Source organism: Kogia breviceps, chromosome 14 (genome assembly GCF_026419965.1).
Source record: "Kogia breviceps isolate mKogBre1 chromosome 14, mKogBre1 haplotype 1, whole genome shotgun sequence".
Taxonomy (NCBI): domain Eukaryota; kingdom Metazoa; phylum Chordata; class Mammalia; order Artiodactyla; family Physeteridae; genus Kogia; species Kogia breviceps.
The window spans coordinates 25,567,630-25,581,476 of record NC_081323.1 but is presented as its reverse complement, the minus strand read 5'-3'; the positions used below and the strand labels follow the sequence as shown (position 1 = coordinate 25,581,476).

The window sequence follows — 13,847 nt, the reverse complement described above, 5'->3', positions numbered from 1 at the left end:
CCCTGAACAGGGATCGAACCCTTGCCCCCTGCAGTGGAAGCGTGAAGTCCTAACCACTGGACCACCAGGGAAGTCCCAGGACTTTTAAAAGGTGCTAAGGTAGCACGTGGTCCATATTTAAGTATTGATTGTACTTCAAAGAAGGTAGTGTTTTATACACATTTAAATGTTTTCTTGAGTTTGAATTTCAACTTATTTGAAAAAATAATTTCACCTCAAACCTCAATTGAGAAGGAAAGATGCCGTGTGGTTTTAGTTCACAGCAGGAAAGGAGCTGTGTGCTTCGACGGGACCTTGTCCTTGTGCTCTGGTGGTGCCATATAAATGCTCTCCTTTTACTCACTGTTTAACCTTTCTCTCGAGAGTCAGAGGTCAGGGCAGGACAATGTCACTTGCTGATGGAGCTGGTGGCGGGGCCTGGGTGGGACCCGGGGCAGCCCGCTTTCGGACACAGATGGGCATATGGTTCTTTCTCTTGAAGGAGCTGACGGTGGCGGATCATCAGCTGGAAATGGGTCCGGGGTTGCCCCTGCCGCCCCTGCAGGGGGCTCTCGCTCCTCCTCCCGGAACTTAGGGTCTTCAGGCGGTGAGAAGGAAGAAGGCAAGAAGGTGCGGCGGCAGTGGGAGTCGTGGAGCACGGAGGACAAGAACACCTTCTTCGAGGGGCTGTACGAGGTGAGTGGGTCCTGCAGCCCAAGGAGGCGGCTGAAGCTCCTGGCCTCTTACCCCTTGCCTGTGGGTCCCCAGGCACAGGCCTTGACCTCTGACCTTGGCCCTTTACCTCCTCGCTGTGACATTCAAAGCTGTTACTAGTGAGGTGGCTGTTAGGAAGTGTTTTCGTTTGCTTCTTTTCTAAGATTCTCTGAAATACGTTCTGGCCTGAAGAGTGGTGCCCTTCCCTCTGGGCCTTCCCCTCACAGCTGAGTGGGCCGATTCAGGAGGGATGTCCCCGAGAGGGAGGGGCCAGGGGACACTTGCCACATCAGTCAGAGCAGCCAGCACAACCCAGAGAGACGTCACAGCTGACTGGGGACAGAGTGGCAAGTCCTAAACATAGAGAAGCTCCTCCCCTATCCCACGGCCCAATGAAACGACCGTGCTCCCTGCCAGCCATTTTTACTTCTGGGTTTTGTTTCTTCACATCTTTGTAGTTATAGAGAACATACTTTTTTATTAACGTTAAATGCATTTTTCATAGTGTTTTGTAGTTCTTTTGCTCAGTATTTTTTTAATGCTTATAAATATTCTGCTTCAGATGAAGGCAACTATGACCCACATGCTCACTGCCTGTTTTTGTAAATCAAGTTTTATTGGAACACAGCTCAGCCTCTTCACCTGTACATTGTCTTTGACTACAATGTGGTTCCTGCAGTACCTGTGGCCCTGCAACACCTAAATATTTACCCTATGGCCAGTCCTTGTTCTACTTAACCATTTTCGTATTGTTGATTGTTGTGGTTCTTTCTAGATTCTGTTGTAAATAATGCTACCATGGACATCTTTGTGCACATTCCATATTTTAGACTTCTTCTTTGGGATGTAGTATCAAGAGTAGGTTACTTGGTCAGTGAGGCTTATTCTTTTACTAGTGAACTAATTGGAGTGATAGAAAAGTCTAGCCAAGCCTGTGAAACAAGGCTCAGAGAAAGGAGGCTTTGGAACTGAAACCATGGAGTGTTCATAGATCAGGAGACACCTGACTGTGGGCAGAGAACAGGACACAGAGCCGAGTTCAGAGCTTTCCCATGGCTGGCCTGCCCCCTTCTGGGGTTGATGGTTCAGTTCTGCCCTTCCTGGCTGGAGGAGGCCACGTGTTGGTGCTGCCTGACTGTCTTGTCCGAGGAGAGAATAAAATGTCCACATGAGGCTTGTTCCAGTAGACACGAAGGCATTCAAACACATTCAAGTGTGTTCCTTTTCTTCCCTGTAGGGTAAAGTACAGAGTCTGTTCTTTTATAGATTATATGCCCATATGGTGCCTTCTTTAAGCTGTTTGTTAGGCATAGAAGACTTGTGATTCCTGGAGTGTTCTCAGAATCAGCAACCATTGCTGACTCTCACCTGAAATAGTTATTGCTTTGGTGTGGCCCCTCTGTCTTGGGGAGAAAGTGGGCTCTGCAGGCAGTCTGGCTACTCGGTTGCAGGAGCGTGGGGGAGACGTGGTTGTTGATGAAAAGTAGGAGAAGAAATCCGTGTTAATGACCTGCCCTTACCTTTCTTCAGGGGAATTAGTTCATTCCCCTCTCATCGGGCTAGGCTTCTTGTTTTAACTTTTCTACCAGGTAGGTGTTTTGAGGTCTCCTGAAATACTTGATTAATAATAATAATAATTAATAATTGGCTATTCAGGTCACTTAATGCTTTCCACTGTTGGTACTATTGGTGTATCCCAAAGTGTGTGTGTGTGTGTGTGAGAGAGAGAGAGAGAGAGAGAGAGAGAGCGAGCGAGCGAGAGAGCGCATGCACAAGTGTGGGCTTTATATCTGTTGCTGCGTGTGTCTGACCAAAACTCAGTGGCGGGGGGGGGGGGGGGGGGGGAGAGAATGCACAAGTGTGGGCTTTATGTCTGTTCCCTCGTGTGTCTGACCAAAGCCCAGTGGGACTCTGGTGGGGCCTTGATGACCAGCTGGTCAGCTAGGGCGTATGTAACCATGAACATCTTCACCTGTGGGGTGTGGTGCTCAGCACAGGCCTCTGCAGTGTTGATGAGGGTCTTCTTCCCTGCCTTTCTGATGCACTCTCGTCTGACTGAGCTATGCCTCAAGTGATGAGACCCAGCTCAGAGCAGTGCAGAGGGGCAAGACCGAGCATTGAGCAGCTCTCAGAACTGAACTGGGAGGGAGCCGGATCAAGCCTGACTGTGTGCAGGGACTACCACGGTGTCACTGGGCCTCTGTCTGTCACCCCGTGTGTTGGGGGTGACATTTCTGTGCTTATTCTCTCCTGCTTCAGATGCTCCCCAGGGGCGAGAGTGCCTCCCCAACCCCTCCTCCATGCTAGTTAGGACAGTTCTGGGCACAACTCAGCTTGGTTGGTGCCACCCCAGACCCCTCCCTGTGGCCAGGGGTAAAGGTTGAGGCCCCCATGGCGGGGAGCTGGTGGGAAGACCAGTGGGATGAACGCCTGGACCAGCATGGTTGTCTTCGACATCCTCTATACTCCATTTCACAAAGCCTGTTGCCGACTTTTCCTTTTCCCTTCTTACATCTGTCTGTCTGTATTCTTGTCCAGTCTTGATTCCTGTCTTACTTGCAGCTGCATGGCCAGCATCTTCTGCTTGCTTTCACTGGGTCGATAATTGCTGGAGGCCCCATCTCTGCTGTGCTTCCCTTCCCGTGTTCTGTCTGCACTTCCCAGTGTCCTACAAATCCAGCTGCTGGCTATCTCCTGTTTCCTGCCATCTCTGTGACAACTGTATGAATACTGCGAGTGTTTCAGTCTTTGAAATGTGTGCTTCACCTCCATATAGTTTTCTGTTTCAACTTTGCCTTTTTCACTGTTGCTGTTGTTGCCACCACCCTTTATTTACCTAGTTTATGGCTAAGTATAGAAATGCAAAGAAGTCCCCCCCAAGGGGCTGGCTGTCTTACTGGGAAAACGTAAGAGGCACAGAAGAAGTGGGACTTTCAGAAGGTATATGCTGATGGATGCCACAAGAGTTCAGAAGGCAGCGTCCCTTGAGAACGCAGGATGAGGAGTTGCAAAGCCCAGATTCTAGTCCCCATCTGGGCTGTCAGGTCACCTCTGGGTTCGTTAACTCAGCTATGAAACGAAGTCCTGAGATATAGAGGCCATGTGTGTTTGTTTGCGTCACTGTTCTGGTCAAGAGCTGAGGGGAGTTTTGTGGGGGAGGTGGTGCCTGAGCTGGATGCTGGAGGAAGGCACTTTAGGTGCAGCTCTGCCTTGCTCTGGTTCACCTGCCATTGCTTCTTTTAAAACAGTGAGTGAGCTTTCATTCTTTGAGGACTTTTACTTTTTGTTTTGGCTGCACCGTACGATATGTGGGATCTTAGTTCCCTGACCAGGGATCGAATCCATGCCCCATGCAGTGGAAGTGTGTAGTCTTAACCACTGGACTGCCAGGGAAGTCCCATAGCATTTTTACTTTTTGACCTTAAATTTTCAAATGATTGCAGAGTTGGAAAAAGCTGCAAAAAGGGTACAGAGAATGCTCACATGCCCTTTACCCCGCTTTCCTGACACCCACGTAACTGCAGGGTGACCAGCAAAATGAGGAGAGTTAATGTAATGTCATCAGTATTTGCATTGATGTCCTATTCTGGTTCAGGACCCCACGTTGCATTTGGTTGCCATGGCTCCTGGGTCTTCCCACCTGGGACAGGTCCCTCAGTCTTCCCTTTTTTTCCTGGTCTCTCATGACCTTGACATTTTTGTTTTCTTTCTGTTTTTTTGGGTTTTTTTTTTTTTTTTTTTTTTTTTTTTGCGGTACGCGGGCCTCTCACTGTTGTGGCCTCTCCTGTTGCGGAGCACAGGCTCCGGACGCGCAGGCTCAGCGGCCACGGCTCACGGGCCCAGCCGCTCCGCGGCATGTGGGATCTTCCCGGACCGGGGCACGAACCCGCGTCCCCTGCAGCAGCAGGCGGATTCTCAACCACTGTGCCACCAGGGAAGCCCGACCCTGACATTTTTGAAGGTTCCAAGTCTGTGTTCATTCATAGAGTGCCCCTCATTGGGCTTACCTGATGTTTCCACATGGATAAGTTCACGTTTTGTGTTTTCTGTCAAGAGTACCGTGGGATTGCTGTGCATCCTTGGTACATCCTGTCCAGAGTGTGCAGTGCGATCTGTCTCAGGCCTGGCTGTGTGAACCTTGATCACTGCATTCAGGTGGCATCTCCCAGGTTCTCCACTGCTAAGTCTTTTTTTCTTTTTTTTTTTTTCTTTTTTTTTTTCACTTTGAGACTATGTAAATACCCTGTGTCTCATCATTCTTTCTCCCACTAATTTAAGCAACCATTGCCTCTTCTTAACTGGAACAACTATTCCTGTGGTGTTTACCCAGTGATGACCTTCTGATTCTGTTATCCTTTCTACATTTATTAAGTGGAAATCCCATGCAAGGAAAAGCTCTTCCTTCTCCATTTATGTATTTATTCAATTATTTCTTTATACCTGTATGGACCCAGGGATACTTATTCTCTTCCATGGGTCATATCCATTCATATCATTGTGATTTTGTTGCCCAGATTGTTCTAGATTTGCCCACTGGGAGCCTCTTCAGGTTGGCTGTTGTGTCCTTCTAACATGTTCCCCTTACGCTTTGAGCACTTTCTCACTTTCTGACACCACAAGATATTCTAGACTCACCTGGTATTTTCCCTGCCCCAGACCTGGCATTGGCCATTTTTCCAAGGAGCTGTGGTTCCTTTTGGAAAGTGGGATTTAGAAACCAAGATCTGGGTACCAGAGTTGCTCATTGCTGCTGGGGTGCCATTACCTCCAGGTTCTTCCCAGTGCTTCTTGCTGGCTTGGTTTTGATGAGAGTATCAGTAGTTAATGAGTAGTATCAGTAGTTGGTTCTCGTTGCATCAATACCAGAACAGCACTGATGGGGACTGTGTTCTCTGGAACATAAATTCCATTCTGAAAATCTAAGATGTACTCAGCTTTTGCATGGAGGTGTTAAAGGAGGGCCCACAGATGTTTTCAGAGCATATTTTGCATGATTCTCTTAATAAACATTCGTATTTGTTATCCCTGTTCGAAAAAAGAATACCTTTTGTATGATCAAATCAGTGAAGCTGTTTCTGAATAGTTGATGTGTTGTTTTATTTTAAGATGCCAGATATATAGCATCCTGAGCCCCTCCATCCTTGTGTTGTGTCTTCTGATTATTGTCTTCGTGGGGGTGTCTCATTTCATGGGCTCTAAAGAACTCTGGAGATTAAGCCCTTTGTCTAAGTGATGAGCTTCATGTTTCTACTGCTCTGGGGTCCTTGCCTCATTGGTAACCATGTGCTATGATAGTTCTGTTGCTGCTTTATCCATTATTCTAATTGAAACCTGAGGTTCTGGGGAAGCCAGGTTGAAGTTCATGCACAAGTAGGAGCTATGAAGGACACTTGCTTAACCACAGCGGTCCCTTTTCCCCCTTTTAGGAAGTGTCTGCATTGTACAGAAGGCTGCCTGTTGTAACCTCGTGTTTTTGTTTTTGTTTTTGTTTTTTTTTCTTTTTTTCTTTTTTGTTTTTTGTGGTATGCGGGCCTCACTGTTGGGGCCTCTTCCGTTGCGGAGCATAGGCTCCGGACGTGCAGGCTCAGTGGCCATGGCTCACGGGCCCAGCCGCTCCACGGCATGTGGGATCTTCCCAGACCGGGGCACGAACCTGCGTCCCCTGCATCAGCAGGCGGATTCTCAACCACTGCGCCACCAGGGAAGCCCTGTTTTTTTTTTTTTTAGCATCTTTATTGGAGTATAATTGCTCTACAATGGTGTGTTAGTTCCTGCTTTATAACAAAGTGAATCAGCCGTACATATACATATATCTCCATATCTCCTCCCTCTTGGTGCTTTTAATGTGGACTTTCTTTTCCAGCATGGGAAAGACTTTGAAGCGATTCAGAACAACATTGCTCTGAAATACAAGAAGAAAGGCAAGCCCGCCAGCATGGTGAAGAACAAAGAGCAGGTCCGGCACTTCTACTACCGCACGTGGCACAAGATCACCAAGTACATTGACTTCGACAACGGTGAGTGCCTAGGCCGGCTTCCTCAGGCCAGAGGCGGGGTGGCTTCTGGTCCAGGAGCGTGGCTTCCGCAAACCTGCAGGCCACACCTTCTGGCATTATTCTCACCCAGCCACATGGCCTGGGATGTACTCACCTGTGGTGCTTTGGCTGACAGGAGGCCTCGTAACTGGTGGTCAGGCTGAGTTACAAGGAAGCCTGTGGTGTCTGAGTCCCTGGCTCGCTCCCCACCAGGAGGAAGGGCACTGTGGTCCAGAATCACACCTCCCCATTGCCTGCCCTTCTCCCAAGGAGGCCCCAGTGGGGTGAGGGTCGGGCAGGGCCTGGTGTGCGTCGGCCTGGGTGGAAGGCTGGCGTTCCAGGGCTTTTCCCAGGCTCTTTTTCCAGGCTCTGTGTTTGAGTCCAGTTTGCGTGGTGCCATCTTTAATTCATGAGTCTAGGTCATTGCCAGGTGTGGTTCTGACTTCCTGCTCAGAGCACCTCTGTCCTAAGGGGAGGCATTGCTGCCTCTTGTGTCCACACGCTGGGAGACTCCTGTGTCTGTGTCATTCTGCTGCTTCTCTCGTCGATCGGTCTCTCCACATGTGTGCTTTCACCGACTGCACTGATTTCTGACACACCCTCCAAATAACATCAGTTCTGATCCAGAATAATCGTGGTTGCTGTGATCACGTCACTTCCCTTTGAACCTTTGCCTGTACCCTGCAGGTGTTCTCTTGGCCAGTCAGTGTGTCCTAGCCTCCCCCCACTGACCCATCTGGCTCTCCTCGCTGGTTTTCCCTTAGGTCGGGATGCCAGGGCCAGGGATTCCTCCTCCGGCCTTAGAAAGGCCCAGAGACAGTGATTCAAGCTGTCTTTTTCTATGAAAGGTCAGATGGTGAATATTGATATTTTTGGCTTTGGGGTTTTATGGTCTTTATTGAAACCACTTCACTCTGCTTTCTAGCTCATTGTGGAAAATACATAGAGGAACACATGTTGCTGCATTTGCCACAAAGAGAGCCCTTGGGCCGGATCTGGCCCATGATTTGCCGTCCTCTGCCCTGGAGAAGTCCTTCCTTCCTGCCATTGGCCAGCGCTGGGACTCTCAGGGACTGGGAGGTCCCAGGGTCTGGTGACGGTTGTTATGGTCACTGCATTTCCCATCTGGTCTGTCTTTTTTGTTGTTTTTTTTGGCCACGCCACGTGGCTTGCAGGATCTTAGTTCCCTGACCAGGGACTGAACCCGGGCCCCAGCAGTGAAAGTGCAGAGTCTTAACCACTGGACCGCCAGGGAATCCACATCTGGTTCTGTCCTACGACAGTGTCCCCTGAATGTATTCCCCTTTGAATCTTTGGGGCCATCTCTTACTCACCTGTCAGTGTTTCTGGTTCTACTCCGAGCTTCTCAGATCTGTCCTCACCGCCCGGCCTGCCTTGGTCCTGCCCTAGACCAGTGCTGCTCTCCCACTCTCTGGTCCTGCCCTTCCTAACCCAGCCTTTGAGCTGTGAGATCCACACAAGATGCTCATCTGCCCAGCCACTCCCTTGCCTGAGCCCTCTCCCTCTGCCCTACCAGAGGCCCGCACCATGACCTGCCACGGCCCCGGGAATAGAGTCACCTCCCTCCTTACCTGTACTTTCCTTCACACCTTGACTCTTGCCACACTCCTGCCACTCCCACCTGGTCGTCCTCCCTAACCTGTTCACCAGGACTCAGCTCCTGTGTCAGTTGTCCCAGAAATCCTCCCCTGAATCCTCTCTCGTCCCCACTGCCACCTGTGGTTGGGCACGTGGCGTGCTCTTCCCTGGAGGTGCCTGTAATGCGCTTGCTCAGGCAGAGGAGAAAGCCCCGGCTCAGCAGTGGAGGCCCTGACCACTGTCCACCCCAGCGATGCTAGGAGTGGAGGTCTGAGTCTGGGCAGCATCCTCTTCCCATTGTACTCCTCTCGCTCTGTCTCCTGACTTTTGTCTGCCTTACAAGTACTGTTTTCACACCACCTTTTCATGTCATCGTAGAATTTCTCCATGTGTTTGTTTTTTAAATGACATCTGTTTTAGTTTTTTCAGTATTGGTAAGTTTTCTTAACCTAATGCTTGGTGATTAGTTCTTTTTTTAATTAATTAATTTTTTATTTATTTGGCTGCGTCAGGTCTTAGTAGCAGCATGCGGGATCTTTTGTTGCAGTGCCTGGGCTTTTCTCTGTTTATGGCACGTGGGCTCAGTAGTTGTGGCACGGCATGTGAGATCTTAGTTCCCTGCCCAGGGCTTGAACCTTTGTCCCCAGGAAGGTGGATTTTTTTTTTTTTTTTTTTGGTACACAGGCCCCTCACCACTGTGGCCTCTCCTGTCATGGAGCACAGTCTCTGGACACGCAGGCTTAGCGGCCATGGCTCACGGGCCCAGCCGCTCCGTGGCATGTGGGATCCTCCTGGACCGGGGCACGAACCCGTGTCCCCCGCACTGGCAGGTGGACTCCCAACCGCTGCGCCACCAGGGAAGCCCAGAAGGTGGATTCTTAACCACTGGACCACCAGGGAAGTTTCTCCATGTGTTTTTTTTAATATCTATAAATCTATTTATTTATTTTTGGGTGTGTTGGGTCTTCATTTCTGTGCGAGGGCTTTCTCCAGTTGCAGCGAGCGGGGGCCACTCTTCATCACTGCGCGGGCCTCTCACTGTCGCAACCTCTTGTCGCGGAGCACAGCTCCAGACACACAGGCTCGGTAGTTGTGGCTCATGGGCCCAGTTGCTCCGCGGCATGTGGGATCCTCCCAGACCAGGGCTTGAACCTGTGTCTCCTGCATTGGCAGGCAGACTCTCAACCACTGCGCCACCAGGGAAACCCCTCCATGTGTTTATTAAATGTATTTCTTTGAGTGGAGATATTACAAATGAATACATTATACCTTTCCTTTTGGATTTGCTAGTCACTTACAGTGTTTTTAAATAACGCAGGGTGGATATCTTTATTCATGTAGCTATTTTCTTCAGATAAATTCACACAATTGAGATAAAATTATACTAACGTTACTGCTAATTGTCTCATTGTGAGCATCCCATCACAGCACTGTCAGACAACCCTCTGGGAAGAAGCGTGTCCGGCCTTCTGTCCTGGGGGTTTGTCTGCCTCTCCCCGCATTTCCCATCTGGTTCTGTCCATGACAAAGGCAGGAAGGAGCAACTGACAGATGAGTGCATGTTGCTCTGGGCAAGTCCTGTTTCATGCGAGGCCCCACGTGCAGTGCCTGCTTTCTGTTGAGTTTATGACCCCACCGAGGTTCTCTCTGGCCAGTTAAATCCTTTTGCTTCTCACGAGTCTTTTTTTTTTTTTTTTTTTTTTTTTTTTTGTGGTACACGGGCCTCTCACCACTGTGGCCTCTCCCGCTGTGGAGCACAGGCTCTGGACGCGCAGGCTCAGCGGCCATGGCTCACGGGCCCAGCCGCTCTGCGGCATGCGGGATCCTCCCAGACTGGGGCACGAACCCACGTCCCCCCGCATCGGCAGGCGAACTCTCAACCACTGCGCCACCAGGGAAGCCCCTCACGAGTCTTTTTAAGGTATCTTTCATGCTTAAAAGCCTTCCGCTTCAGGGGCCTCCCGTCCAGCCTGACATCTTGATGAGGAAGATACAACACAAACAGAATGGTGGCTCCAATCTCTTCTAGCGCCATATCTGTGTAGTGAGGTTGCTGCTCTTTCTAGGGACCCTGGGAAGTGGGCGCTCAGTTTCCACGCTTTGTAGCAGTCCCTCGGTCTGAGCCACAAGTCTTTTGCTACTGGTTGTGTGTGTGTGTGTGTGCGGGTGCATGTGCTCTCACTGTTCCACGTGGCCATGAACGTAAGCCTCTCGATGGCTGTGGTGCATTATGGCAAGTCGGCAGCATTTTGTTCTTTGTCAGGCCGTCTCCACGGAGTCTGTGTGTCTGCTGGCTGTGCTCATCCGTAGCTCAGACTGTTGCTTACATCCCTAGTTGATTTGAAAATGTCGACTCTGGTCCCGTCGAGTCCAGTGCGCTGTTGTTAATATCTCTTGTCATCACGAACACCCTCCCTCCAGGCTGGCACGCAGAAATGAGTTTTAGCTGTTTGGCTCTTTCTCTGTCTTCCGCATTTCTCTGTTTTGTTGTTACATGGTCTGTTCTTTCTGAAAGTCATTCCACAAGAGCAGGTCTTTTATCTGCTTTGGCTGGTCTCAAAACACTCTCTTCCAATGTGAAGCCCTCAGCAACACGAGAAGGGGAAGGGGGTCGGAAGCTACCTGGAGATTAGGCGGTGGGGGGTGATTCCCGGAGCCATGCTCTAGCACGTTCTATGCTTTCACCGCCACCAGGCTATGGGCAGAGTGGACCACCCAGGCTCCCGGTGTGGACGTGGTGCGTCATCTGCCCTGAGGTCCAGAGGTGTGTCACAGGGCGGCCACACTGGGCTCTGTGGGACATCTAGAGTGGATGTGTCTTTCCTGGGCATTTTTGTCACCTCCCCCTGCTGGACAGCCTCCTAAACTCCCCTCCCCCACTGGAGGTACCATTCCCCTTCAGCCCTTTTTCCAACTTAGATCAAGGGTGGATGCATCAGCTGCCCTCAGTTCCACAGTCAGCTCTGCAGGGTCAGCCCCGCCAGGGCCATTCTCCCATCTCTGCAGTGTCTTCTTTTTTTTAACTTAAAAAAAAAAATTTATTTATTTTTGGCTTTGTTGCTGCACTTGGGCTTTCTCTAGTTGCAGTGAGCGGGGGCTACTCTTCATTGCAGTACATGGGCTTCTCATTGCAGTGGCTACTCTTAATTGCATTACATGGGCTTCTCATTGCAGTGGCTTCTCTTGTTGCAGAGCATGGGCTCTAGGCACGTGGGCTTCAGTAGTTACGGCACACAGGCTCAGTAGTTGTGGCTTACGGGCTCTAGAGTGCAGGCTCAGTAGTTGTGGCACATGGGCTTAGTTGCTCTGTGGCATGTGGGATCTTCCCAGACCAGGGCTCGAACCCTTGTCCCCTGCATTGGCAGGCGGATTTTTAACCACTGCACCACCAGGGAAGCCCCTCTGCAATGTCTTCTGCCTGACCCACATGCCCTTGGTGTCCCGGTGTGGCCCCATGGGAAGTGCCTTCTTTCTGTTGAGCCGAGGACTGCACCGAGGTCTCTCACTGGTCCTGATCACCTTTCAGAGCTGGTGGCAGCTGGTTGACCGCATGAGGCCAGAGGCCTGCCCGCCTCTTGGTGCTGCACTGGTGGTCACGCTGGGTTCCATGCTGTGCAGCTGTTTCGCAGCCCCTCCCCCAGCCCCAGCAACCACGGAGCCACAGATCTTTGTCTCTCCTGGACACTTCATATCAGTGGAGTCATACAATGCGGGGCCTTTAGTGTCCGGTTTCTTTCACTGAGCATGACATTTTCCAGGTGTATCCAGGTTGTAGGGTGTGTTAGGCTTTTTTAGGGTCTGTTCATTCCTTTCTATGGCTGAGTACTGTTCCATTGTCTGAAAGCCCATGTTTGTTTATCGACTGCATAGTGGATCGTAAGGTTCCCGAGTGGCGGTCCCTGTGAGAGTCCGCTCAGACTGTCAGTCTTTCTCTCAGGAGAACCTTCGGGAATGGTTGGCGTGTGATGTTAGCAAAGTCCTCAGAGGCTATCCGAGGTTCAGAATCCTTGTTTTAGGTCATTCATTCAGAACTTTACTTTCTATTTACTAACATACTTTTCTTTTCCTTTCCTATTGTTGTAATCACACACAGCCAAATCTTTGAAAGGGAGTCTCTGGGGAGAGAACAGTTGTGAGAGGGACGCATGGCAGTCGTCACTGCCATGTGAGGTAATCGGAAAGGTGCCAAGTGGGCAGTAACCAGAATTACAAGGCGCTGTCAGGCTTGGCTTAACACAGTACACTCAAGGTAACAGTGGCTTGAGCATGTGAGGATATCTTTCCTGGCGTCAGAGACGCCTGCAGGTAGGTGTCCAGGGTGGGCATCAGGGCCGAATCAGTCTATTACAGAGCCTCTGGAGCCTCCCTCAGCACTTCTGCTCATACCTGGTGGTTTGGTCTCCTCCAGCCACGAGCAGGCTGTGCATGGGCCTCCCAAATCACACTGTGGTCTGCTGCTGACAAGCATGGGGGCGTCCAGAGCACTCAAGCTTCATTTCCTCTTCCTTCTGGCCGCAGGCCTGGGGCGAGTAGTGTCTGTCATCCCAGGAGGCATGAGAGGTGGGCCTCCTTGGTTCCCGTGCTGCCAGCCCCTCATGGAGCTTGGGTGGGTTCTGTGTACAGAGAGGTGGTCCTGACCCTCCTTTGCCTCGTGGAAGCCGGCCATGCTGGATGTCCCGTTTTCCCCTCTGGGGACGTTGCTCTGCCGGTTACGACTAGTTTTCTAAACCACCCCCTTTTTCTCTTTTAACTTTTTATTTTGAAAATTGCAAAAACAGCACCATGTTGCCGTGTACTCTGCCCAGTGTCCCCTGATGTTAACGCCCCATGGTCCATGGTGCAGTGGTCAAAGCCAAGAAGTATCCCCCAGCACCCTGGTGTGCACACAAGCTGGGCAAGCCCTGCACGTCTGTGTTTTTTCTCTTTCTAAAGTCGCAACCTTTCCTCATTTTCAGTGTTCTCTCGTGGGCTGAAGAAGTCGTCCCAGGAGCTGTATGGCCTTATCTGCTATGGGGAGCTGCGCAAGAAGATCGGGGGCTGTGAGTACCCTTTGTTCAGGGACAGCCTCCTCCCGGCAGGGCCTGCCTGCTGTCCTCTTACAGTTGGAGTTTTAGTACTGGGGGCTTTTCTGTTTTCTCTCCGACTTCTAGTTTGAAAACATTTTAATGCACAGAACATTTTAGTATACAGAAAAATCGAAGGAGAACGTAACAACCCCCACATACCATCATTTAGATTCATGGGTCCTGAACCTTGGCCATGTTTGTGTTACTGTCTCTCCCGTTCCTGTCTCTCCTCCACACACTTGAATTTTTTCTTGCTCAGCTGTGTGACTGTAAGTTACAGACGTCTGAGCCCACTCTGCACCCCTCAGCCATTGGCCCCAGTGAACAATGACATTCTCCTGCATGCCCAGCAAGCACATTTAAGATTTATCAAGTGGGTACCACAGCCTCACCTGGTATCCTGCCCAAACTCAGATCTACCAGTGCGTCGCACCATGCCAGGCAGGGCATGCCT

At 50.5% G+C, this 13,847-nt stretch overlaps 1 protein-coding gene across 2 annotated transcripts in view; it reads left to right on the top strand.

Annotated features, from left to right (window-relative positions):
- Window positions 1-13,847, top strand: part of CRAMP1 (cramped chromatin regulator homolog 1) — a 59,178-nt gene that overhangs the window by 10,415 nt on the left and 34,916 nt on the right. For both annotated transcript variants that reach the window (XM_059036882.2, XM_067013106.1), the window contains exons 3-5: window positions 482-675; window positions 6,557-6,710; window positions 13,283-13,366. In XM_059036882.2, coding sequence (XP_058892865.1) covers window positions 482-675; window positions 6,557-6,710; window positions 13,283-13,366 — 432 coding nt within the window. The remainder of the gene's footprint in view (window positions 1-481; window positions 676-6,556; window positions 6,711-13,282; window positions 13,367-13,847) is intronic.